This window comes from Bos grunniens, chromosome 1 (genome assembly GCF_055505025.1).
Source record: "Bos grunniens cultivar Pamir isolate PY7600 chromosome 1, Bosgru_T2T1.0, whole genome shotgun sequence".
NCBI lineage: Eukaryota > Metazoa > Chordata > Mammalia > Artiodactyla > Bovidae > Bos > Bos grunniens.
In genome coordinates this window covers 74,909,380-74,923,782 of record NC_141165.1, presented here as the reverse complement: position 1 = coordinate 74,923,782, position 14,403 = coordinate 74,909,380, and the positions used below count along the sequence as shown (strand labels likewise).

Genomic DNA, 14,403 nt, shown 5'->3' with positions numbered 1-14,403 from the left:
AAAGCCAGATTCTGTTTTTCTTAAGCCTTGGGCCAAGAGAAGTGCTGTGCTTTGTTTTATGCTCATTCCTGCTTCATTATGCCATTGCAGGTTATAAAGCTGGGGGAAGAGAACAAAATACTTACAGCTGCAGACACTATCTGGGCAGAAATTCCCTTCAAAAGTGAATGTCGCATAACTGATCCATGGAGTGAAAAAGAATCAGGTAATTTCTTCTTTCTTTAAGGAAAAAAAAAAAGGAAAACGTTTAAGAACAGAAAATAAAAACTGAAAAGGCAAGGTCTTTAAAGCTTTGAAAGAAGAAAAAGTAAATAAAAACAAGAAAAGCAGAAAGCAATAATGTATTAATTTGTTAGCTCTGTTTTCTGAAGAGGTATAAAGTCTAACAGTCTCACATTAAAATGTTATACTAAATTCACCCTGAAACTCAGAGAAGCACAGCAGGAAAATGAATAAAGCCACCATCTCTTCTTCACAGATTCAACCTATTCCTTGCTCACCTTAATAACTACAGCGAAAGGCTCTGCTACTCATCAGAAGGTTGCCTATAGAGAAGCCCTGCTTACAGGTTTATATCACCTCTACCTGCCTTCCACCTTTGCAACCATTCTTGCCCTACTGTTGTCTGTAACGACCCTCTCATTTTCCCAACCAACTGCCTCAAATTTCCGACTCATTACTCATTCTCTGATGCTCCTACTAACAGCTCCTTTCACTTACCCTACTCATCACTGTACAAAAAATACTTCTTTAAGCTTTTACCAAACACTGAACACCTACTCCCACCTGGCTTTCATGACTAAAAGTATGTTCTGGGGATACAAATATAAAAAGCTCATAGTTTCCACTCTCGAGGATCTCATATCCTAGCTAGAGGGACTAATGAGTAACTCACTCAAATTAACGGATAAATGTTAGAAAAGAAAAATGAATAAAGCATGATAGAAACAAAATAAAGACTTTAATCCTGTTTATTAAGGGGATATCAGGGACAGTTATAGAAAAGAGAAGACATCTGATCTGACCTTGATGGATAACTAGGAGTCTGTCGGACCAAAAAAAAGCACAAGCAAAAATATGAAGATGTAATGGTGTACAGTGTGTGTGGGGAGTGTGAGTACACAAAAGGCATGGGCCAGGAGGCAGATGTGGGAGTGCTCTGCATTTACGTCAAAATAGTAAGCAGGCTTCAGACTGACACTATGCAAAGCAGTTCGGACATTACAATGTGGGCAAAAAGATGACACCACAGCTTTTAAGCAGGTAAATGACCAAACCATCAAAAACACTTAAGTACTGGGATTCCATACAAATTTCAGGACTGCTTTTCTGTGAAAAATGTCACTGAGATTCTGATAGGGACTGACCCAAATCTATACATAGGCAGGGGTAGTATGAACATTTTAATTAATCCATGAACATGGAAAGCTTTCCATCCATTTGTTTTCTTTAATTTACCAATGTCTTTATCTTTCAATGTACAACTCTTTCACCTCCTTGTTCCAAAACGTCTTCCTAACTACTTCATTGCTTTTGATGCTGCTGTAAATGTGATTTTTATTATTTTTTATATATTTCATTGTTAGTTTATAGAAACACAACTGATCTCTATCAGCCAAAGTAATCTTAAGAAAAAAGTACAAAGCTGGAGGCATCACACCTTCTGATTTCCAACTATATTATAAGCTACAGTAACCAAAACAGTATGGTACTAACATTAAAAAAGACAAAGATCAATGACCAGAATAGAGAGCACAGAAATAACCACTTGCATATACAGTCAACTAACATTTGACAAAGGAGCCAAGAACACTCAGTGAGGAGAGAATATTCTTTTCAACAAATGGTGCTAGGAAAACTGGGTAATCACATGCAGAAGAAGGAAATCATCCCTCTGTCTTATACCACTCACAAAGATTAAACGGATTAAAGACTTAAACATAAGACTTCAAACCACAAAACTCCTAGGAAAAAGCAAACAGAAAAGCCCCTGACAGTAGTACTGGCATAGATTTTTTTAGTTATGTACGACACCAAAAGCACAAGCAACAAAAGTGGATATACATATGCTATATATAAGTATATATAAATAAATAGGACTGTATCAAACTAAAAAGCCTCTGCACAGCTAAAGAAGCAATCAAAACATAAAAGGCAACTATGGAACACGGAAAAATACCTGCAAACCCTTAACCCCATAATAACCAATATATAAAAAGAACTCTTATAACTCGGGAGCAAGAAAACCAACGGGCAGAGGACCTAAATAGGTATTTTTCCAAGGAAGACATACAGATGGCCAATAGGTCCATGAAAAGGTGCTCAACATCACTAATTTTCAGGGAAATGCAAATGAAAACCACAATGAGATACCACCTCATACCCATTAGTATGGCTATTATCAAAACAACAAAAGATAAGTGTTGGTGGGGATCCAAATAAAAAGGAATCCCTGGCCACTGTTGGTAGGGATGTAAATGGTGCAGCCACTATGGAAAATAGCATGGAGGTCCCTCAAAAAATTAAAAATAGAACTACCATGTGATCCAGCAATCCCACTTCTGGGTTGTATACCCAAAAGAAACAAAATCACTACCTTTTAAAAAGCAACTCATAGAAACAGAGACTAGAATAGTGATATCCAGGGCCTGGGGGAAATACAGAGATTCTAGTCAAAGGATATAGACTTACAGTTTTTAGATGAATAAGTTCTGGAGATCTAATGTACAGGGTGATGACTATCGTTAACAACACTTATATACTTGAAAGTTACTAAGAAAGTAGATCTTAGATTTTCTGACTCCAGAAAAAAATTGTAATTATGTGAGGTGATAAAGGTATTAAGTAACCTTTCTGCGCTAATCATTTCATAATATACATATATCAAAGAATTATACTATATACATTAAATCTACACAGTACTGTATGTCAATTATATCTCAATAAAGCAGAACAAAGTTTAGTTGTAGAAGAAACTGACGAACAAGTTAATATACCCAGCCATGGCCCCTATTTCACAAGAGTTGACAACCTAAAGAATACAGCCCTGATACAGGCAAAATTTAAGAAGTTGAAGAAAAATACACCGACAAGTTATCAACATTAAAGTTACACATGAATTCAATAAAACATTTACATTATGCTTCCTCCACTTCTTTTTCCTTTTCATGTGCTCTCCAAGAATGTGGAAGGTGAAAGCAGCCAAAATGAAGCTATTTAGGGTTAGAAGTCTTTTTCCCAAATCTTAATCATCTTTGCAACTCTCCTCTGAACCCATTCCAAGGGAATGAAGAAATGCTGGAGCTGTCCTTAGACGGCGGGAGGAAGGTGGTGGAGGAAGGAGTGGAGGGAACAGAAGGCTGGTGAGGTGATTCCCACCACCTTTCCCACACATCTCCACATTTCCACCATGGACACTGCTCCAGGTCTGATGTGTGCACCCTCTAAAGGCTCTCCTGCTTCTGGGACTCCCTGGCTATATTTAGCTTCCTACTGGGGGCTTCCCAGGTGGGGCTAGTGGTAAAGCACCTGCCTGCCAATACAGGAGATGATCCCTGAGTCAGGAAAGATCCCTGGAGTAGGAAATGGCATGGCACTCCAGTATTCTTCCCTGAAAATTCCATGGACAGAGGAGCCTGGTGGGCTACAGTCCATGGGGCTGCAAAGAGTTGGACACAACTGAGTGACTGAGCACACACCCTGGAGGTGCAGAAGACTGACAGAGTATCCACCTTCTTATGCTCTCAACAGTATCAAAATCTTCAGGGTCTAACAAGCATTTTATTTCCACCTAAGTGCAATGGCACCCCACTCCAGTACTCCTGCCTGGAAAATCCCATGGATGGAGGAGCCTGGTGGGCTGCAGTCCATGGAGTAGCTACGAGTCGGACACGACTGAGCGACCTCACTTTCACTTTTCATTTTCACGCATTGGAGAAGGAAATGGCAACCCACTCCAGTGTTCTTGCCTGAGAATCCCAGGGACGGGGGAGCCTGGTGGGCTGCCATCTATGGGGTCGCACAGAGTCAGACACGACTGAAGTGACTTAGCAGCAGCAGCAGCAAGTGGCCTTCTACTTTCCATGCAGGGCTTCAGCAGACCATATCATATACAAGTGTGATTTAAACGAATACTTAACAGAGAGCCAGAAATAAACCCTACACCTACAGTCAATTAATCTTCGACAAAGAAGGCAAGAATATAAAATGAGGGGGAAAAAGTCTCTTTAGCTTAGTGGTGCTGGAAAAGTTGAACAGACGTATATAAAGCAATAAAGGTAGAACACACCTTTTCATCATGCACAAAAATAAACTCGAAATGGCTTAAAGACTTAAACATAAGCCATGACACCATAAAACTCCTAGAAGAGAACATAGGCAGAACATTCTATGGCATAAATCGTACCAATGTTTTCTTTGGTCAGTCTCCCAAGGCAAAAGAAATAAAAACAAAAATAAACAAATGGGACATAATCAAATGTACAAGCTTTTTGTAGAGCAAAGGAAACCTTAAACAAAATGAAAAGACAACCTACAGAATGGGAGAAAATATTGGCAAACAATACACCCAACAAGGGTTTAATTTCCAAAATATATAAACAGCTCATACAACTCAACAACAAGAAAAACCAATCGAAAAATGGACAGAAAACCTAAACAGACATTTCTCCAAAGACATACAGATGGCCAACAAACGCATGAAAAGAGGCTCAACATCACTATTAGAGAAATGGAAACCAAAACCACAATGAGGTACTACTTCACACCAGTCATTAAAAAGTCAGAATGGCCATCATTAAAAAGTCTACCAGTGTTGGAGAGGGTATAGAGAGCAGAGAATGCTCCTGCACTGTTACTGGGAATGAAAGCTGGTACAGCCACTGTGGAAAACAGTAGGAAGGTTCCTCAGAAAACTAAAAATAGAATTACCATATGATCCAGCAATCCCATTTTGGGGCATATAGCCAGACAAAACTATAATTCAAAAAGACACACACATCCCTATGTTCATAGCAGCACTACTCACAAGACCCAAGACATGGAAACAACCTAAATGTCCACTGACAGATGAACGGACAAAGACGTGGTACCTATATACACTGGATAAAAAAAAAAAAATAATGCCATTTGCAGCAACATGGACGCAACCAGAGATTATCATACCAAGTGAATTAAGTCAGAGAAAGAAAGACAAATACCAATATGATATCACCTTTATGTGGCATCTAAAATATGGTACAAATGAGAGCGGCCTGTGGGGCCCTGCCCCCTCGCCTGGGTCTGGGGGCCCGGCGAGACCGTGGGCGGGTGGGGGCAAAAAAAATAAATAAATAAAATAAAATAAAATATGGTACAAATGAATCTATGAAACAGAAAGAGACTCACAGACAAACAGATTTGTGGTTGCCAAGGGGATGGAAGGGTGGGGGAGGGACGGACTGGGAGAATTACATGAAGAATGGATAAACAGCAAGGTCCTACTGTATAGAACAGGGAACTACATTCAATATCCCAGGATATTGGAAAAGAATATGAAAAAGAATATATATATATGTATAACTTAGTCACTCCTGCTATACAGCAGAAATCAACACAACTCTGTATATCAACTATACTTCAACTTTTTAAAAAAAAGAATACTTACCTTTTTAAGTTGGTCCTGTCACCACTATCTGAGCTTGCCACAGATGAAGTATCGTAAGAGTGAGAATCAATAGTATCAATGTTTAACAATGTAGGATCTTCAAGAACAAAAGATTCATCTTCATCATCAGTCTAAATTAGAAGAACATGGATACATTAATTCAAAAGTCCAAATACTCTCTAAGTCAAACAGGCATTAACGGGTTTCTCCAAAATAAACATATGCTTTCGCTGTTTTTCACCCCTTTTCCATGCATTGCTATTGACCAGAGAGGCACAGTACAGAATTAAATTTCAACTCTAGATCTCTCTCCCTACTTTTTTCACTCCAAAAAATTATTTCCTGTAGCTGAAAGAAGTAGGAGCAGTTATACAGATTATATTTTTAGTTGCCAAATATGTCTTCATATTCAAACCTGTCTAGGTGCTTTACTAGTTAACTAACAGCCAACAGCTGATTGAAGAAAATAAATACCACCTGACTATAAACAGCATGCCTTAATAACATGACAAACAGAAGAAAGGCATTCTGGGTTGGAAACAGCATGTGCAAACAGTGATTTCATAATATGGATTGTGCCAATGAAAAAGGAAGTAGTCTAAGATGAGCAGAGTATACAAGTAGGAGTTGGAGATGATCCTAGAAACATAAGCTGGGACCCACATCGTAAAAACCTTTATATTTCATTAAGCTAGGTGACAGGAGGTCCCACATTCACCACTGTATTCCTAGTGCCTAGTACAATGCCAGACACATAATCAGTACTCATTTACTTAATAAATTAATGTACTGCATACCACAGGCAGTTGGAAGACAAGGAGATCTCTAAGAAATTGACACATGATGAGAATTATGTTTAAGAAGATAAATGGGGTAGAATGAAGATGAATGAGAGTAGAGGGGAAGACTGGGGCAGGGAGACTAATAAGAACCAGGAAGAAGGCTACTGCAATTTCAAGGAAAGAGAGAAGAGTTCAGTCTAGAAATGCAGCCAAAGGGGTCAAGAGAAGGAATAAGGAGACATTACTGAGGTAAAATTAAAGATTCCTGCTTACCATTTAAACAGTGTTTTGCGGGGGGCAGAGGGGGTTAAGTTTAAGAAAGAAGTCAAAAAAGATTCCAAGGATTCTAGCTAGAGCAACTAGGCAAAAGGTAATACCGCTAATTGAGATAAGAATTATCTCAGCAGATAAAGCAAAATGAGTCTAGCTTCAAACAAGCTGATTCTAGGCAGCAGACATTAGAGAAAAAAGTTCTCATCACACCTTCGGTTTCAGCTGGACTACCTTCTCCCTTATTTCTATCCATGTTCTTAAGACAGCAGTCCACACTCCACTTTCTCGACCCATTACTGGCTACTGAGTACTACTCTTGAAGTTACCAGTCAAATCTGCCAGCCTATTTTCCTTTAGCATGCTACTGCCGCATATGCATCAAGTAATACCACTGGCTAAGCCTCACTCCTAGAAATTTTCTCTTCCCTTAGTTTCCAATACATCTATTTACTGTTCCTTCAACTTATGTGGCCTCTTCTATTAGTCATGTTCTCTACTTTCTCTTCAGCCCAACCTTTGAGTGATTTTGTTCCCCAGGATTACATTCTTGGCTCTTGGCTCTTCCTACTTCACAAACTTTCTATATGAACTAGCTAATCCACACCTATAGCTTCAAATACCATGACATGCTCAGGACTCCAAAATCTGTATCTTTAGTACCAACATTTCTCTTGAGGTTTAGGCCACATTTCCAACTGTTTTTCAGATATCTCCACATACACATGAGTGCTAAGAACAGGATGAAGGCTTGCAAGGAGTTACTGTGCTACTTGAGAGCTGTACAAGAATGGAAGGACAGCCCTAGGGAAAGGGAACGGAAACAACTCATAAATGAAATGCAGAACCAAGGTCTTAAGCAAGAGAGTCAGCCAGAATATTATTTGATTTTCTTAAACAGCCCAGGGATATAATTAAAGAAAATAGATTAGCTAAATTAAGCCAGGGTTGAGGGCTTACGGGATTAAGTGGGGGGAAAAAATGAAGAAGATAATTAAGGGTATCAGTGAGGCTGAATTTAAAATTACTAGCTTCATGGTGTGTGCTGTGCTTAGTCGCTCAGTTGTGTCCAACTCTTTGAGACCCCATGGACTGCAGCCTGCCAGGCTCCTCTGTCCATGAAGATTTTCCAGGCAAGAATATTGGAGTGGGTTGCCATGCCCTCCTCCAGGGGATCTTCCTGATCTAGCAATCAAACCAGGGTATCTTGCATTGCAGGTGGATTCTTTACCAACTGAGCCACCACAGAAGCTACACGGTTGAGATATCAATTCTCACAAACTGATGTGTAGAATCTACACAATCCTATCAAATTTCACCTGGTATATGTGTGTGTAAACCAATAAAGTAATTCTAAAACTTATGTAGAAATGCAAAAGACTAAGAATAATCAAGGCAATCTTAACAACAAAGCTGGAAGATTTGAACCTACTAGATATCAAGACCTATTACAAAGATTCAAACAGACTGTGATACTGGGGCAAGTACAGAAAGACCAATGAAACCACACCCACCATTTATGATCACCTGATTTAAAACAAAAAGTGACACCAGAGAAAACGGTGCTCAGTAAGTGCTGCTGCCTCATACCTCACACCATCCCACACACAAATTTTACACGAACTGCAGATCTAATGTAAAAGGCAGAACAATAAAGATTTTAAAATAAGACGGCATCAACATAACCTTGAAATTTGCAAAATTTTCTTCAATAGGATGCAGCAAAAAGCTAACAAAAATGGAAAAACTTAGTAAGCTGAACTACTGCTAAGAACTTCTGCTCATCGAAAGAAACCATTAACTGAGGGAAAAAGTAACCCACAGAACAGAAGAAGATATTTGCAATACATACATCTAATAGAAAGCTTATATACATCACATATAAAGAACTCCTAAAAATACTTTAAAAATCAACTCAACAGAAAAAGGGCAAAAGACATGAAAAATCAATTCACAAAAGAGATATCCAAAAGGCTACAACATATGTCAAGGAACACAATTTCATCAATCTTCAGGAAAATTCAGATTAAAACTCAGATGGGATGCTACTACACACCTATTAGGTATGAATGGTTAAAGTGAAAAAGAGAAAAATTAAAAAGCTGATGAAGATATGGGAACCATATCTTCATATATGATATATACATATAACCATATATATGATATGGTAATATATATGATAATATATATAACCATATAAGGTTATTTATATAACCATATCCATATATTGCTGCAGAAAGCATACACTATCACAACCACTTTGAGAAACCTGTGGCAGTATCTACCAAAGCTGACCATGCCCATATCTGATGATGCAGCGACTCTACTCTGAGGGACATACCCAGAAGACATGTGTGTGTGTACACATGTGTGTAGTTACCTGAAGACAGGAATAAGAGTATTTACAGCAGCACTTGTCAAAGTGGCCAGAAACTAGATATTATAAAACTGCCCATAAACAGTAGAATGAATAAAAAATAGTATGTATTTTACACAGCAAAGGGAATGGATGAATAACTACATGCAGGAAAATACAAATGAATCTGAAAACACAATATTAAGGGAAACAAGTCAGACACACAAAAGCATATATTGTGTAATTCCATTTTTATGAAGTTCAAAGCCAGAAAGCCAATCAATGCTGGTAGAAGTCAGGACAGTGATTATCCTGGGTTCAATACTAAAGGAGCACAAGAGGAGTTTCTGGGGTGCTAGCAATGCTTTATTTCTTCAGATGGACTCCAGTTACACGAAGAATTCTGTTTGTGAAAATTCACCAAGCTGTACACTTATGACCTGAGTAGATTTTCTTTATGTATGTGATATCTCCATTAAAAGTTCCAAGGAAATATCCGGCTGCATGAGCCAACAGTGGATCTGAAGTCAGGGCTACTCTCAAACATGGGGACTAAACAGGATCAACAGACTTGGTCCTAAGGAGGTCAAAGAGGAGGTTTAATGGAAGGAAGAGAATGTAGGGATGGGGGAGGATTATTATAGAGAACGGAATTTCAAGATTAAAAACCTCAGAAGTAGCACAGTTTCAAAGGATGCCAAGACCTAGTAACATTATTTCATGACCTAAGTTCTGAGATTTAGCATGTCTCAGTAATCTCTAACTTTCTGTAAAATAGATGACCACTTCTTCCCAGCATCTCTTCAGGTTTATTTATGAATTTTATAGGATATATATACCCCCACATATCCTGGAACAAGTGCTTATTTACATTTTCTACTTTTGTCCCTTTTCTTTCTTAAAATCACTCTTCAATACTTCTTCCCTTTTTAGTCTTCATAATGTTCTACAATTTAAATTATTTTTATTTTCACTTGTCCACCTGTTGAGCTCCCTGGTGGTGTGACAGCCAGCCAATTTCCAGTCCTATTTTTCTCTCAAAATCAGAGACAATCACATAGCACTTCATAATCGCAGTATTTAACACTGTGACCCAAACGCACAAGGCACCCAAATTAGTGAGGAAGATAACTGAGAAGTATCATCTTCTCAGTTAACCACTAGTGATTACTACACTTACTGATACTAGTAGGTATGTAAATTCTGCAAAGATAGTTTTCTTTCATTATAAACTACAGCCTCATTCATAAGAGCATTACTTTGACATTATGGTACAAAGATGTACAAACAGGGCTTTGTACACATCCTCTAAGACTATTTTTAGTTCTCACTTTGTAATTGAAATAATTATGTGATTAACATCATGTTATGAAAACTGACAAATTAATCTCTTCATCTGTAAATGAAAGATTTCCTATTAGAAAGCAATAAATAAATATGACTTTAACAGGATAGTCTCTCATTAACCAAAGCCTTCTTGGTCAAAATTATAAATGCTCAAGTCTTCTTAATACAGATCAAGCATAACATTTAAAAATATATTCAAAGAAACAGCAATATCAAGCTGATATTTTAAAAGAATAAAAGATGTAATTCATAGAGAAAGTAGTTTGCATCCTATATAGTACTGTCTATAAACCTAAAAGTATAGATAAAGAAGTAATAAAGGGGCGAGAGCCAAAAAAAAAAAAAGGCAAACCAGGGCCCAACCCCACCTATGGGGCCAGTGAGCATTTCTGTTGAGGAATCTTTGCATCATCTTTTACAAAACATAACTATGGATCTGAAACAGATTTTTAAAAATCTTTCTTAAATTAGGAGCTAAAACTTCCAATGGGAGTCTTAAGCAAGTTGTTAAAAGATCAAGAAGACTGAGTTGAAGAATTGTCAGCAGATGCAGGGTACAAAAAAGCCAGCACACTTCATCAACATGTACTTCCAAAGAGCTCCTTTGTAAAGCCTTTATGATCTGCTAATTCAGAAAGTAACATCATTTCAGAGTTCTGAGAAACTTTTTAATCAAGATGGTATTCATAAGATAAACTATGGCGGCTTCATTTTCTTTATATAGAAGGGTGATGAAGTGCATTACAAGGCTGTGGATACTCTTTTGTATCTCCTGAGGACGAGCTATTTGAATATCACTGGAAGAGATGACATTATCAAAACATAATACAAATCTCAAAAGTGTCATGAATTTAGTATTTCAACTCACTTAATAAAACATTTCTTTAGTCGGCCCAAGTATGAGGTATTGTCCTGGGCACAGAGATGAACAAGACATGGCTTCTGCCCCTGAAAAGCTCACAATCTAGAACTTTCTGCAATAATGGAAATACTCTTGGCATCTATGCTGTCCACTACAATAGCCACTAGCCACATGTGACATGTGATTACTTGAAGTGTGCCTTGTACAACTGAGCAAATGGATTTTTAATTTTTCTTTACCTGTAATCAGTTTAAATTGCCACATGTGACTGTTGGCTCCCTTACTAGACAATGCAGATCTGGAAACATACCCAAAACCCAGAAGTATTCAAATCAAAGTGATAAAACAGCGACTGTTAATATATACCTACTTCATTTAGTATGCTTTCCAGTGTTGGAGGAGTATCAACCTGAGGAATATCGAACTCCTTATCATCAATCTAAATAGAGAAAAGAAATTAATACTCACATAATAATGCTTTTCCTCTTATAATTGGAAGGGTGTTTTAATTGATTAGAACCATTATCCATTAGAAGACAAACAGACCACCAAACTCTTCTCACGGAAAGCCAACTCAATAATTCATGATATTAAGGGTTAGGTCAAACAACTACAGAACTGTTTCCTTTTCTATCCACATATTCAGAGTTTATCAAGGACAAATATGCACTGATGGCAACATCCTAACAATCCTTTCCAGAAAGCTTCTGTTGAAGGGCTTTGGTATCTGCTTTCTTAAACAAAACAGCATTTCTTACGACAAACCCTGAACTTCTAAGTCATAAGAGATATACAAAGGTCTGACACTGAATTTCCTAATTATTTCATAAATTATGGTGGTGGATGATTAGGTCAAACAACTTGTTATTAAATATTCATATCGTCACAAAAACCTATTGATATCAGATCAGTGAGAAAAAAAAATCACTGCACAAGAATTCTAAGTCTACCGCCAGCACTATGATAGAGATATCATTTAACATAGCTGCACTTCAGTTTCTTCCCCTGTAAAAACGGAGTAGCAGAGCGTTGTGAAGCTCAAATGAGAAGATGTATTAGAGTGTTTTATAAACTATAATCAGCTATAGAAATGAAGAGTAGCATTATTTCATAAAACTGTATATAGATGCCTATTAATCTATGCAAAAATGATGAAATTAGAGTCTTTGAATTATAAAGTGCACTCTAAGCAACATTTTGGTTAAACATCATCACTTGACAAAAGCTGAATTTTTACCAGATCATTTCTGAACTCCAGTTCCTTGTCCAGATCTATATAAGAGAATTTTGAAAGTGAAGCTTCTAGACTGAAAGACTTGTTCAGTTCCTCATCAGTAGTCTTGGCACAGAGGCTCTGTTCCACATTTTCATGGTCTGGTTCATTTTCCATGTTTACTTTTAATAACTGTATTCAGTCAATCCAAGCAAGTTTTTGTTTTGTTTTTTTGGCCTCAGATCATGATGAACTGAATGATGATCTCCTTTCAAAAAAGAAAAAATATATTACTTAGATATCCTCAAATGGACATACCAAAGACTTACTGGGTCAGACTTTTGTGGAAACTGATTTCACTCAATCATCTGATTATAGACAAAGAGAAATCAATCCTAGGGTACGAGCTATGATATGGGGGGAGGGTTTTTATGGGAGCACAAAGGAGGAATATCTGACTTAGGAGTCTGGGAAGTGGCCCACCACCCAAAGTCCTAAATCTGGTGACAGTGATGACATAGGACAAGCTCAACCACTAGACCTGGTACCAACCAGATTTATGTACCTAAAAACAAGAGGGTAACTGGTGCCAAAATCTGTAGTTAACCCCTTCTTCACATTCCCAAACCTGAGCAGATCTCCAGTTCTCCGTGAAGATAAGCATACAGACCAGTTTCGTCATCAGCATCCAGACAGGGCCAGAGACCTCCAAGGGAAACTTAGTGTAGACACAGAGGGCCCACAATGGGTAGCAAGTCACTTAACAGGACACCAGCAAGTCTAAAGGTTCAGATCTATTAGAGGAGACCACACTGATGCCAGTGTAAAATAATGCCACCGCTGACTAGAGATTTCTAGAAAGAAGGCTGGATAAGGGAAGGCAGAGACAGTAAAGAAAAAGAAATGTATGCAAATTTTGTTTTTTCACAGGTCTATCAGTGTATAATGATACACTATCATATCAAAAAGAAACATAATCTGGTTTACTTTAAAAAAAACTGTCTAGAAAACAACTGTCTGCAAAATTTCTGAAAAACTAAAAATATACTCAGGAAAAAATATACATAGTTTAACCATTAAATTTGCCCTTACATGTTTTCTGTTAATAATTAGGATATAAGTGACCAAACTTTAAAACGTTTATCACTTAACTCTGCCTGTATACAATAAAAAAACAAAAATATGAAAATAGAAACAAGGCCACAGTAATGATTATAATAAAAGCAAAGGTAATTTTGTTTTCTAGACTAGGTGTTTCCCATGGTACCCCATGAGCACTAATTCTCAGTAGGAAGCTTTCTCAAATGATATACCACCCGCAGACAGCAGAAGGCAATGGCACCCCACTCCAGTATTCTTGCCTAGGAAATCCATGGACAGGGAGCCTGGCAGGCTACAGTCTGTGGGGTCACCAAGAGTCAAAGGCATGACTGAGCAACTAAGTGCTCACATACCACCAAACTTCCCCACCAGACAAACTCCTCTTACTCTTTCTTACTGAAGTGAAGGCAGAAAAAAAAGCTGACAACCACTGAGCCACTGAAAGAATTAATTTTCTTAAAGGGAGTTGACAATTAGTTGTTGTTATTGTTCTTTTAAAAAATAACATGCCCAAAACTCATGGACAATTTTATCTAATTAGGCTCATTTTTCGTAGAAGGCAATGGCACCCCACTCCAATATTCTTGCTTGGAAAATCCCATGGACGAACGAGCCTGGTAGGCTGCAGTCCATGGGGTCGCTAAGAGTCAGACACAACTGAGTGACTTCTCTTTGACTTTTCACTTTCATGCACTGGACAAGGAAATGGCAACCCACTCCAGTGTTCTTGCCTAGAGAATCCCGGGGACAGGGGAGCCTGGTGGGCTGCAGTCTATGGGGTCGCACAGAGTCGGATACAACTGAAGCGACTTAGCAGCAGCAGCAGCA

At 38.0% G+C, this 14,403-nt stretch overlaps 1 protein-coding gene across 7 annotated transcripts in view; it reads right to left on the bottom strand.

The window, feature by feature from the left end:
• VPS8 (VPS8 subunit of CORVET complex) overlaps positions 1-14,403 on the bottom strand; it is a 302,600-nt gene that overhangs the window by 280,222 nt on the left and 7,975 nt on the right. For 6 of the 7 annotated variants that reach the window (XM_086397371.1, XM_086397382.1, XM_086397390.1 and 3 more), the window contains exons 2-5: positions 12,499-12,742; positions 11,632-11,700; positions 5,645-5,775; positions 126-219 (exon numbers count right to left, since the gene is read on the bottom strand). In XM_086397371.1, coding sequence (XP_086253497.1) covers positions 126-219; positions 5,645-5,775; positions 11,632-11,700; positions 12,499-12,651 — 447 coding nt within the window. In that variant the 5' untranslated portion in view covers positions 12,652-12,742. Of the gene's footprint in view, positions 1-125; positions 220-500; positions 637-5,644; positions 5,776-11,631; positions 11,701-12,498; positions 12,743-14,403 lie in introns of those variants that run through there. The other variant, XM_086397403.1, reaches the window with a different exon arrangement.